Source organism: Dysidea avara, chromosome 8 (genome assembly GCF_963678975.1).
Source record: "Dysidea avara chromosome 8, odDysAvar1.4, whole genome shotgun sequence".
Taxonomy (NCBI): Eukaryota; Metazoa; Porifera; class Demospongiae; order Dictyoceratida; family Dysideidae; genus Dysidea; species Dysidea avara.
This window is the reverse complement of record NC_089279.1, coordinates 20225302-20237493: the sequence shown is the minus strand read 5'-3', so window position 1 is coordinate 20237493 and position 12192 is coordinate 20225302. Positions and strand designations below refer to the sequence as shown.

The following is a 12192-nucleotide window of genomic DNA, read 5'->3' as shown; positions in this document are numbered from 1 at the left end:
CTGCTTACATGGGCCAGTGCTTCATCATGAGTCAACTTCTTAAAACGTGTCATCTTGGAATGAAGGCTACTGGGAAACAAATGTTGACCATCAGGGCCAGCATCAATTACATGACCTCCTCCTGGTGAGATTTGAAGTGTATAAAATATTAACTCAATGAGTAAAAACCTGTACCTTCTACTAATGATCCCATCATTTTGTTTACTTCATTCTGTAGTGTTGATCGCATGTTAATCCTTTGCTTGATGGCCTTTATAATCTTGTGTATGTTCTTTTGGGTAACCTCTACAACAGGCTATACGGGTATGTAAATATACAAGAAAAAAAACTTTTAGTGCTACAACTACAAAAGTAGAAGCAAAAATTAGTAATTTTCAGTCTGATTAGGGATCGTTCCCATAAAGTAACGAAATAAGGGAGGTTGCCTATACACCTGAAGATGTAATAGTGGACATTTAATTCCTATGCCCACGGCTGATTAAATGTCCACTAGTATATCTGGAGAAGTAGGCGACCTCCCTTCTTTCATTACTTTTTATGGGCATGATCCCTTGAAAATTCTTAGTTTTTCCTTCTACTTGTTTGTTTACTTTTTATAACATAACTATGACTAATGAACCCGTGCATACCACATCAGAACAAAGAATGATACCCAGCATTCCATTAAAACACACGTCCCAACCATCAATTACTAGCATAGGTACCTGCCCTACATCCAGGACCATTTCACATTTTCACATTAGCAAGCCTTATAATGTCAACATGGAGTCAACTAAACAGCAGAATTGCATGTAAGCTAAACCAATAATTATCAAGACAGGTGCAACTTATGTGGTGCTATCCTATCATGCAGGAACTGTAATAACGTACATTGTCAACAGTATTTAAAGCACTTGTAGCTATACTGCAAGCAAAGGTTTGAGATTAACTTATTACACAAGTACACACTTCCTGGCTATAATTTAGGCATTAACATCACAAAGAATTGGAGTTACAAAAAGAAGACACTTAACTGTGCACAGGACAAACAAATAGACAAACCAGTTGGTTTGCCATGCCTGTATATTCATATGGTACCTTCCTTACGTACACATTTTCACATTAACCACAATAACATGAATCAGTGCTTTAGGAATGAAGCATTAAAGATCATGTCCTAAACTGAGTAGCATGCATGGTGATATCATGAACTTATTTCACCATCATGTACATTATGTGGTGCTATCCTATCATACAGGCACTGTAATAACGTGGTCAACGGTATTTACAGCAGTTGTAGCTATACTGCAAGCAGTAAAATTAACTTAATACACAGGCACATACTCCATCACATCCCAAAGAATTGGAGTTACAAAGAGAAGGCACTCGAACATGCACCCAATTGGCCTGCCTATGCCTGCCCTATGCCTATTAAATGTGCTACTGTATACTTTTCCAACAGTCCATATATGCAGTGTAGCAGTACCTGGATGCTATGAACAAATGAGAAAAAAAGTGAGTTAGAATAAGGATGTGCTACTTCTAAAAACCAGGCGCCATGCAGCTAGCTAACTCATCTGGAATTAACTAGACAGTATATGCTACTATGAATTAAACAACTATGTATTACTACTTTAGTTTTGGGTTGTGCAATAATATTTATAGCTAATTCTCGTATTTCGTAATTCATGAAATATTCGTAATTCGTTCAATTACGTTGCTATGCACTGCTAAGGAAGCGTTTGTTAAACAAACCGCTTTTACCAACATATTACGCACAGAAGTATCTTCTAAACTGTTTTATAGTGTGACTAACGTGTTTTTTTCCCACAAATTCTCTCGACAAAGCCTCAAAGTTGCTCTTCATTCTTCATTTTCGTTCCTGTATGTAAGGGATACGCCCCCTTTCAACTCGAAGCGATAAGCTATTCCTGGTAGTGTACCGTTGTTTTTCAGTTGCTAAACGCCTGAAAACCCCAAGGGGAAGGTAGTCTGAGGAAAGTCACCACACCCATATTTCAATCCGCCGAAAAGAAACCACCTCAGAGCAAAGTTCACCTGTGCAGAAGTTTAATACAGACTTCATTTCACTTTTACTTCTTACGTAAAAGCTGCTTTTACCATTATTAAACGATTTAGCTCATGTGGGTGCGTACGGACAAACATAGGTAGATAGGTAGATATGTAGATAGGTAGATAGGTACACACACACACACACACACACACACACACACTTTTACGAAAACAATTTCAGTAAAGTGGGCGCACGCCTGGTTTAAAAAGTATGCACCAAAAAGGTATATATATAAAACGGAAAAAAAAAGTTTTGTCACTGGCGAGATTCGAACCCAAACCCTACACAGCAGTAACCGCAACAACTTCTTACCAGCTAAGTTGTGTTAGCAATGGAATGCAGCTGATGTTTTCTCTATATCATGGCCTTCAATGTGTTGTAGCGGACAAAAGAATGCACGTAGAAGCTTGCAATAAATTTTGCGACATAGCCAGACGTACATGTTTGTTTGGGACATTTGTTTGGGATGTATGTGTACATGTTTGGGATGTACGTATTAATACTAAAACGTATGTTTTTAATTCCGTTACATTTTGCTTGCCATAATGGTGAGCGTTTCATTCCGCATCATTTCGCATGCGAATCGTGCCAATACGTGCACAGATTGTCAAGTAATTGTTGTCAATAGCTGACATGAAAAAGTGTGTCATGAAAAGGTGGCACTGATGCCTTCTCTACACCAACACCTTCAATACTTCATAGAGAACGAACGAACGGAAGCAGGTAGTGATTTGTAACAACAAACTTGGAGTTGCCAGATGATGAGCGGTTAATTTTGTTAATGTCCCGTGTCAATACTTTGGTTGTCGAGTTAGCGGCGTCACGAAGCAGACGGACAGATAGACAGACAGACAGCTTTATATATATATAGATTACTGAAAAGTGAAGTGCTATTACATTTCATCTTCAGCTGCATTCAGCCCATTACACAAGTCACAACATTACAAATGAAGAACACCATGTGAAATTCTGTGATCGATCAGAAAACAATTCCCATTATGTAGGAAAGCCATCACGCTGTGCTACTGCAAATTGACAACTTTCACTGTCAGCAAAGATACATGGGACAAAAGGGAGGACACAGGTAAGTCCATGAAGCATACATTGTACATACTGCAGTATATAGAACAAAGTAATCCAGGAATGAAATCAGAGTTGTTCACCCTTTAGAAAATTACTTACGGTTATGCACTATTGCCAAAAGGAACCTGAAGCAATGTCTAACAGTGAAAAAAATCAGGCAGTGGTTGTGGAGTTACACTTATTTGAAGGTATCAGGCAGGCAGGCAGGGCAGGCAGGGCAGGCAGGGCAGGCAGGGCAGGCAGGGCAGGCAGGGCAGGCAAGCAGTCAGGCGGGCTAGTCAGTCAGTAGAAAATTCTGCTAAAAATTTTAATTTCCATAGCAACTTATCAGAAGTTTTTGACCGCTCTGTAGACACTTTTGGGCTTGCTTATGTCTCACAAATACTGCCAAGGAGCCATGACGGTATTGTGAAGCTGGTTTTGGGACGATGTTTTGGCTAGAACAGCACAAACCTTCATGATCCCTAATATATACTGTATGATAAGATGATAATGTCCAACGTACAATGACTTTCATTGCGTTTACACTTGCCAGCACAACTCATCTCAGTTATCACTGTAGTCTAAACACTGAGCCAAACTGAACTTACAAATCTGCAGTATACCAATACAAGCTTATTAGAGTTTGCTCTATTTCACCTACAGGTGTAGTTATCAATTTAAATAAAGGATAAAACAAACCTTATATCAGATGGACCCTACTTAAATACGCTAATGTATCGCTACCTTTCCTTGTTACCAGCTATTAACAGTTCCTATTTGTTCCCAATTTCCAGATGCCTATAACACATGCCCATAAAAGGGATGATGTGGTTTCATAAACCAGTTTTTACTAGGGGCGTAGCCACACTTTTGGTGATGCCAGGACCTAGCTGTAAGCTGAAGACCAAAAAAAGGTAACTGACTGCTGACAATAGCTTCCCTCCCACCAATTGGCTATCCATATTACTACACATACACAGCTTGCTACACTGCTTCTCTGAATACTGTGACTGCTCTATTAGAGTATCTCGAATTATTGATGCTCCCGGGTTCTGACTACGCCTCTGGTTTTCATGACTGCGCATGTACCCCTAGGAAACTGTGAGGAGGTTACAGGCCTGATAGGGAACCCAATCTATGAAGTATGCAGGTAGCATTAAACGAGCCAGAACAGTTGGGATCCAGAATTCCTCTGGCATTTATCCTATTACAATAAGTACAGCATAGTACAATAAGTACTAAGTATATCAAACAAAAAACAACAAGTACAGCAAAGCTGTATGCCTACTTGAGGAGAGCTGCTGAGAAAATCCAGTCCACATAAAAGCTGTACCCATTGATAGGGTATGCCAAACAACTTCAGTTCTGTCATCAGCACCTTTTCTCTACTCATAAAACAACATTAAAAGTATAACCAGGATATATTCAATTATTTCATACCCAAGTTGTTTCATCAAATAGTGTGGTAAGGGGCTGGGGAAAGCCTCACCATCATCTCCAGATAGTAACAGCTCATGAAGTATAGTGTCAGCATCTAATAAACTGACGTGTCGCAGATCATGGAGTCCATTTTATACATTGTAATTCTTACCAACAATCATCACCATTTCCAGCCAGACCGCTGATGTTAACACACGCCACACCAACTAATGGGATGTATCTTATTGCCAATGAAATATTGCATTTGTCTATTATAAAAATCAGCAACTACATGTAAGTAATGTTATTACTGTACCTGATTGGTCAATATCAATTTGTATAAATAGTGGGTGTGGCTTAACTACGGTCTTCATTTCACTAACTGAGCTTTTAGAATTCTTCTGTTGAAAGATTTAAAAGGTAACTAAATACATATATACATCAACATTGTGTACGTACTCTTCTAGAGTCATCTTCTTTAGTATCCATATCAGAATCACTATCATCATCTGACTGATGTCTACTATCATTTGGCTTCTGTTCTACAAAGCTCATAGCTTCCTCTTTATCTCCTTGAATACTGACTTTCATGTTAGCAGCTATGATCATGAAACCATAATATGAGAGTATATATCAGCTATCAACTCACCATCATAAGCCTCACTAAAAGCACTGGCTTGAGAATACAATATATAGAGAGGGCTTTAGAGAGAATACATGTATATTGCCACAATCGCCATGCAATTAAAATTACCTTGGCAGTAAATGGGATAAAGAATGTTCTCTTCTCTTTTTGTCCAGTAGTAAGTTTAAATTCTCTTGTATTGGGAGAGAAGCCTGCAATGGTGAAATAAGATGGTGGAAGCATCACTGTATGGAAATGTTACTTACTTCAAGAAGCTTATCCAGGGATGGTTTTAAGTTATCGATTACTGACTGCTGTTGTGAAATATCAGATTCCAGTGATGATATTTCAGCCTGTAATGTGTTCCTCTGTGACATCAAACTGTTGAAATACACACAAAAAAACATCAAGTCTTGTCACTCTTAATTACTAACTAAATTTTTAATTATTGGTTTATCAAAAATTACATGTTTGAATATGTTAACTTTGTGAATCTGATTAGTTACTAGTACTTATGCAGTTTCACATAATTTTCCCCCTCAGCATCAAACAGTTACTCAAACCAATCATACATAGCTTTTCAACTCCAAACTTCTCATTCTTAAAGCTCCCAACAGTATGAGACAAGAGACTTGCAATGGCAACTGGACCAACGGTCTACGCCCCAAGTTTCCCCACCCTGTAAACTCTAGCAACCACACTGGTAGTTTGAAGAAAAGTCAGGCATCTTCACTTTCACATAACCATAACTCTTAGCCTATAGCTACCCAGACTAACATGGAGCCTTTAGAGGTATAGTAGTAGATGCATTCCAACAGGAGCTCATAAGTGCAAAAGGTTATAAGCTCCTGATTCCAGCACTTATATAAGCTCTTGATTTCGGCGCTTATAAGCTCCTGATTCCAATAGGACAATTTGATCCTGATCCTGTGCTTAATTGGCAAAAGTTAAAGCCAAGCTGTAAGTATTAAGCCAGACTTGATATCAAGTATGTACTCCTGGAGAAACTTTGAGAGTTCCACATCTTCCAGCTCTCTAAAGGCCGGCTAGCAGGATGTTCAGTGGAGACAGGCCCAGTAGTTAGCTACTAAACTAATGGCTGGTCATAAAGAGATACTATTATGTAACCTAAGGTGTCACAATCCCATTTCAAGACCTACCTCTGATGTAGCAAACTTGAAAACCAGATACATTTAGAGCAAGGAATGTATAGCAGCTTACTGGCAGCAATTAAGGGTCATACAGGAGTGCCTGTGCTGCTGTAGCAGCCAAATAACTAGAATACACGACATGCATTGACAAAATATGGAATATTACAGCTGAGGGACCTATCTAACACTGCAACGGCAGAAGTACTTAAAAGTTGTGGTAGATGCCAGAGACCAGGACAGACAGCGCCAGACTCCCTTGCATGCTGGCTTGGAGTTTCAATACTTACAGGTTACAGGTTAAGTAACGCTTATCTTTATAGAATGGTCTATATTTTACTAGTGCTCACTCTTGACGTTGCTTAAGTTCCCAGTGTAGCCTAGCCATCATCCTTTCGTGATCATTTGATTTAGTTACTTCCTATACAATGTACATACAAAGGAGTATTGTCACTAAATACATAAATATACTACACAACATACTGGCTGGCTAATCTCTGCTGGAGCACTGTCATAAAACTCCTCCTCACTAATAAGTTGTATGTCATCATGAGATGATCTAATAAAATTTGTGAATTAATTACATGATATTTATACTTTCCTTGACTTACTGGAACTGCAGACAATTACTTATCTCTTTACTCAAATGCACCATCTCATACTTGAGGTTCTGCAGCTGAAGATGCAAACCATCCAACTCTTGCTTGTTCTAACACAACACCACTTGTAAGTACACGGTATACTTAGCAATCATTTTAACCTCCAATGTCTTATCTCTAGCTTCCTTGCAGTACAGATGAGACAGACGGTTCAGTTTCTTTAATGTCGCAAACAACAAGGCGCCTTTTGCCCTACTTTCTTCCATATCCGCTGCAGAACACTATGGATCACGTGATACAATGTTGCTTTACTATTTAAAACTGTACGCGCACCTTATCTCCCTGTCGTTTTTGGTTTCGCACCATTTGAAATACTTCTACTAGTGACTGTCGAGTTTCTGTAACTGCAGCTGGCACTATCGAGTAGCCCTTGGACGGGAGATACTCCCCATGAAGTGGCAACGACGCAATGTAACCCTGTGCATCGTTCGATTTTCCTTCATCCGATGACTTAACTTTCTTTGGCTTATTTCCATCAGATGCTACTTCAGGTTTAGTCGAAGATTTGCGTCCACGTTTCATTTTGTGTACTATTCGATTGTGGGATCGAATTTTGATTTTTGTCGATCTGGCGAGTGGCTGAGCAGTCGACATAACGGCGTTAATGTTAACGCTGTAATGTTACGTTCGTCGACATTACAGCATCATTTATAGGTATGGTGAATTTTATAGTTTACTCTTATGTCGTCTGTGAAAAGCCTTTACTGTTTTGCTTTTAAACTAGTTCCTACTTTATCACTTTATTAAATGCTGGAGTGGAATTTTTATAAAATAGTAAGGTTTGTCTACATACATGTGTATGAGAATGCTCGTGTGTACTGTACGTGTATACAAATGTACAGTTACATGTACTGTATGTGTACGTATGCACAACTTATAGCCTATATATTATATGACACCAATCAACCAAAATATAGTTTGACGTGACCTCTAGTCCAGGTACTTAACCACTGGACTCCACTGCAAAGTACCATACATACATGTATACTCTTCATTGTTTTTCCACCATATTAATGTAAACCAATAAGGATCAATGTTAAACATTTACTGTAAGAACCTACACCCGGTGAAGAAGGAACTGAAGGTGAACTCTCCCCTAACTCTAATAACTGAGGTTAAGCATATAATAATTATGATGTCTTTTACTGTCTGTATGAAGATAAAATTTTTGCCAAAGGCTGACTTGTCTCCAATGCTTACTATGTGTTGTTCCAGCTGTCAATAGTTTGTGGTGACACTTATTCAACACTAGACATCAGTGTCAATAGTTAATGTGTAAATTTATGATTATGATGTGTGCCTGCCATCATAGATAATGTATGCGTTCCTAATGGATTGGAAACGCCCGCTAAATTATTTTCCTATCCTAGTTACGGTGCGCCAATACATTGGGAAATTTGTTGAGTGACTGTTTGGCTTTCTCTCGCTTGTTTGAAGGCCAGTTTGAAGGCGTGGACATTCCTTTTACATTGCTTATTGTGTTACGTTGTGTACTGAACAAGAACACAGCGTGTCTGTGGGCACTGGGAGAAATATTGTTTGCGACAGGTGACAATGGCAGGTACGCACCAGCTAATAATTCAGTAGCAGTGCTATTAGCCAACTTCTCATCACCGCATTTACACAACCAAAGAAATGTCTAATACATTGAAATAAATTTTATGCTACAGTACTGCTCAGCTTGAGCTAAACAATAGCACAAAGTAGTGCCTATTTTCTGAAGTTTTATCGAAGCAGTGGAAATATACAGCGAAGCAGTGAATATCTAACTAGCCTACTACACTCTACCTGCTACAAGTGGTGTAAACAGCAGCAAAGAAACAATGCTACACTTTCTGTTTCTTCAGGAAATTTGCACAACCGTTTTGAAACACCATATTTCACCTTTGAACCTGAATTTTCTTACGCTGTTGTTTACTACTCTCCAGCGGCCCTACCCAGTCCAGCCTCCATATAGTGTAGGTGGCAACTAACCCAGCTGTAAACAACAAACACTAATTTGCTGGTCACAAGAACAGCGAAATCTTCCACCTGTCGAGGCCATGAAGTTTACGCGCAGCGAAACGAGGATAGCCCATGACGTCACTATGTAAATAATACGGGCGTTTCCAATCCATGTGACATACATTATCTATGCTGCCATAAGGTTATGATGCTTACCACGTAAGCTATTTTCTGTATCCTAAATTGCTGTGATCGTTGTTTTACCCCGATATCTATAGATGATTGTTGCTGTTAATACTACAGTGTCTGCACATGGCTAGGTCCAGTTACCAGTGATCAGTTATGTCTCAAGATATCATGAGCAGCTCTGACATGACAGAGACATTAAATGTCACTGATGATTTTATAATTGGAAATATTCCACTTGAATTTCGTTCTGCAGACCTTAGGTCATATTTTTCACAGTTCACAGAAAAGGGAGGTTTTCAGTGTTTTCATTTCCGTCATCGACCACAAGTCTCTTCTGATGGATCAGATAGTCAACACTGTTGTTGTGTAGTGAGAGTGGAGCCCAGTATGATTGATGAGTTCCTACATCTCTACAGTAATAAATCTTGGGAATTAGCTAGTGGGGAACTGGTAAAAGGAAATGTGAATATTAGTAAAGCTTCAAATGATAATTTAACTGGTTAGATTTATGTTAAGTATGTTTTGTATGCTTGTTAACTGTTACAACGGTCTATGGTTTGCACTTTAGACTATTAAATACTGTAATACATGGAGGAAGAGTCTATTCACTAAAAGGTAGTGAAACAAAATATACTGTGGGAAAATCCCTCTTTCTACTCTGGAATGGGATTCTTTCACATACATGTGTAGTTAGTACTATATACAATCACGTCTTTTTACCTTTTTTTAGGAAATAGACCCTTGTTTCATTTTTAAATACACCTTTGATTTTTTGCATTGTATAGCTATACAGTGGAGGGTCGATTAATTATGCCACCAGTCAATTGCCAAAATGATCAATCTATTAGAATATGTATATTCTATTAGAGTAATTGAGCTGAGTTCAACATATATATCAATGGCTGTTTTATTTTACGTACTTTGATACAAACACCCCTATATTAATTCAGATATCTATTATCTCACTTGCAATAAAGTGACTACTATATTAGGGTATCTTGATCTGACTGGTTTTTCTTTTTTTCAAAAACTTGTGCTTGAATCACTATGTGGTATGGTTGCAATACCCGTAGCAAACAGATCACTGTAAGTGAAGTCATCTATATCCTTTCATAGTAGCATAAGTACTCCAAGTAATTCTGTAATCTATGGTGTGTAATCATATGCACCCGCAGCAAAGAATCAAAGGCATGGCATGCAGACCAAGGCCAAAAGGCACATGTCAGTATTACGACAGAAAATTTTGATGAAACAAAAATTTAACATACCAGTTAAATTGGTCAAATTTTAATTCATAAGTGCATGCCCCTAAAAAAGGCTATAATTTATTGATTTTCATCCTTCAATACTGGTGTGGATTCGTCAAATTTTCCCTTCATCAAAATTTCCTGTGTAATGTTTTATTGTGAATGTGATATGCACTTATAGTTGCATACACACATGATTATGCAGCTACAACATTTATATAAATATTTTATACTGCACACATCCTCCAGTTGTCACTTTCTGTATGTTTCTGTGTAGCTGTTGGTGGTGGACAGCAGTTGACAAAACATGATATCAATTCTTTACCTGAACTTAATCCTCCTCATGTGATGCCACGGGGTAATGTTGGCACTCCCCTTGCTACATTTATGGACCTTATAAGGGCATGCAAATTTCCTAGTCATCTAATTAAAAAGTTGCAACTGAAATTTCCCAATAGTAGATCGGCAAAAAAGTATGGTGCAGTTCCTTTTGAATATGAGAACCAGCAGCCATTTAATAAGCAAGACCACTTGCTTTTGTCTGAGTTAGAGATGAAAAAAGCTAAAAGAAAGAAGATAGATAAGCAGCATGTATCAAGTATTATGGATACACCTGTAAAAGTAAGCGATTCATTTTTCATATTTCATGTGAAGTACAGTAGTACTTATAGGATGATGAACATGATGCTGAAGACTGGGAACGATTCGAGGCTCTACATGATGATGTTGATAAGCAGGTAAATACAGTTGATTGTATCAGATGTTTTATTGTGTGTGTATATATAGGGGAGAACTAGAGAAAGACTATTTGAAGAAGAGCTAGAGGTAGTCTGGGATAAGGGCAGTAGTGGATTAGTATTTTACACTGATGCTGCTTATTGGAGGAGCTTGGAAGAAACTGGTATGATTTGTATATAATTAAATTATGTGTTCAAGTTGTAGTGTCTTTAGATTTTGATGAAGAGACAGCAGATGATAAGGATATAGATATGGGTGCCTATTATGGCCATAGTGAAGGTTAGTGTAATGTAACGTGTTTCTAAATATGCATTTTTAATTGTTATGAACATGAAATTTATGTGTGTCTTAAAATTTTTGAATGTGAATATGTTGTTATGCACGACAGTTGAACTTGATCGAGATGCCAGACAACTGTTGGAGATGTCACGGGAGCAGAGGCTAAGAAGAGGAGAAATGGTGGAAGGGATTGGTGCTTTTGAGCAACATACTAAAGTAGGTCATTTGCTTTGATAGCTTATATACTACTACAGCTTCTCCTAGGGATTTGGGGGAAGTTTTTTAAAACAAAGTGGATGGACAAAAGGATGTGGGATAGGACGTAAAATGACTGGAGTGTCAGAACCTGTTGAACTTGATGGACAGTCCCCACATTGCAAAAGAGGATTAGGGTTAGGACACAAATAGATAAATTTCATGTCACTAGTTTTACTATTCTGTAGGTATCATGGTGAAAAACTAGACACAACAAGAACCAGTGGTCATAAACTTAAGAAGCAGAAACTCACCAAGGATTGTTTAATATCTACTGTGTATGATAAACCAATGGAACATGTTGATACTGAGTATCAATCAGCTCCGTCCACCAGATTAAAGTATCGTCAGAGGCTAAGCAGTGCCTCAAGGCTTTGACAAATACCCTGCCTTAAAATTGAACTTGTAACATATGTTCCAGCAGTTGCCAGTTAACAGTGTGTAAATAGTTTGTCATGTAAATGAGTTGATATATACTGTGCGCAACTAAAAATCAATTACATCATTTGAATTGTTTACATATTTTTATTGCACTGCATTTTATATAATTTTTTTTGTTGACAACTTGAAA

The 12192-nt window shown here is 38.1% G+C and overlaps 2 protein-coding genes across 5 annotated transcripts in view; one reads left to right on the top strand and one right to left on the bottom strand.

Moving 5' to 3' along the window:
* The window catches only part of LOC136262710 (THO complex subunit 5 homolog), a 9188-nt gene extending 1610 nt beyond the window's left edge, over positions 1-7578 (bottom strand). Inside the window, exons 1-15 of the mRNA XM_066057073.1 lie at positions 7243-7578; positions 7071-7190; positions 6922-7019; positions 6794-6869; positions 6661-6731; positions 5429-5543; positions 5292-5374; positions 5187-5239; positions 4997-5136; positions 4854-4938; positions 4710-4806; positions 4559-4660; positions 4407-4503; positions 175-295; positions 9-121 (exon numbers count right to left, since the gene is read on the bottom strand). Coding sequence (XP_065913145.1) covers positions 9-121; positions 175-295; positions 4407-4503; positions 4559-4660; positions 4710-4806; positions 4854-4938; positions 4997-5136; positions 5187-5239; positions 5292-5374; positions 5429-5543; positions 6661-6731; positions 6794-6869; positions 6922-7019; positions 7071-7190; positions 7243-7563 — 1692 coding nt within the window. The 5' untranslated portion in view covers positions 7564-7578. The remainder of the gene's footprint in view (positions 1-8; positions 122-174; positions 296-4406; positions 4504-4558; positions 4661-4709; positions 4807-4853; positions 4939-4996; positions 5137-5186; positions 5240-5291; positions 5375-5428; positions 5544-6660; positions 6732-6793; positions 6870-6921; positions 7020-7070; positions 7191-7242) is intronic.
* LOC136262711 (G patch domain-containing protein 3-like) lies at positions 7484-12192 on the top strand. Of its 4 annotated transcripts, none has more exons than XM_066057074.1 (10): positions 7486-7623; positions 7694-7743; positions 9192-9601; positions 10627-10970; positions 11021-11086; positions 11136-11250; positions 11301-11366; positions 11476-11582; positions 11631-11758; positions 11810-12192. In XM_066057074.1, exons 3-10 carry the CDS (start codon positions 9256-9258, stop codon positions 11997-11999), a joined length of 1362 nt encoding a protein of 453 aa, XP_065913146.1. In that variant the 5' UTR covers positions 7486-7623; positions 7694-7743; positions 9192-9255; the 3' UTR covers positions 12000-12192. The 4 variants fall into 4 exon arrangements, with proteins under 4 accessions (XP_065913148.1, XP_065913146.1, XP_065913147.1 ...); XM_066057075.1 differs by having other exon boundaries at positions 7694-7748; XM_066057076.1 differs by lacking the exon at positions 7694-7743 and having other exon boundaries at positions 7484-7623.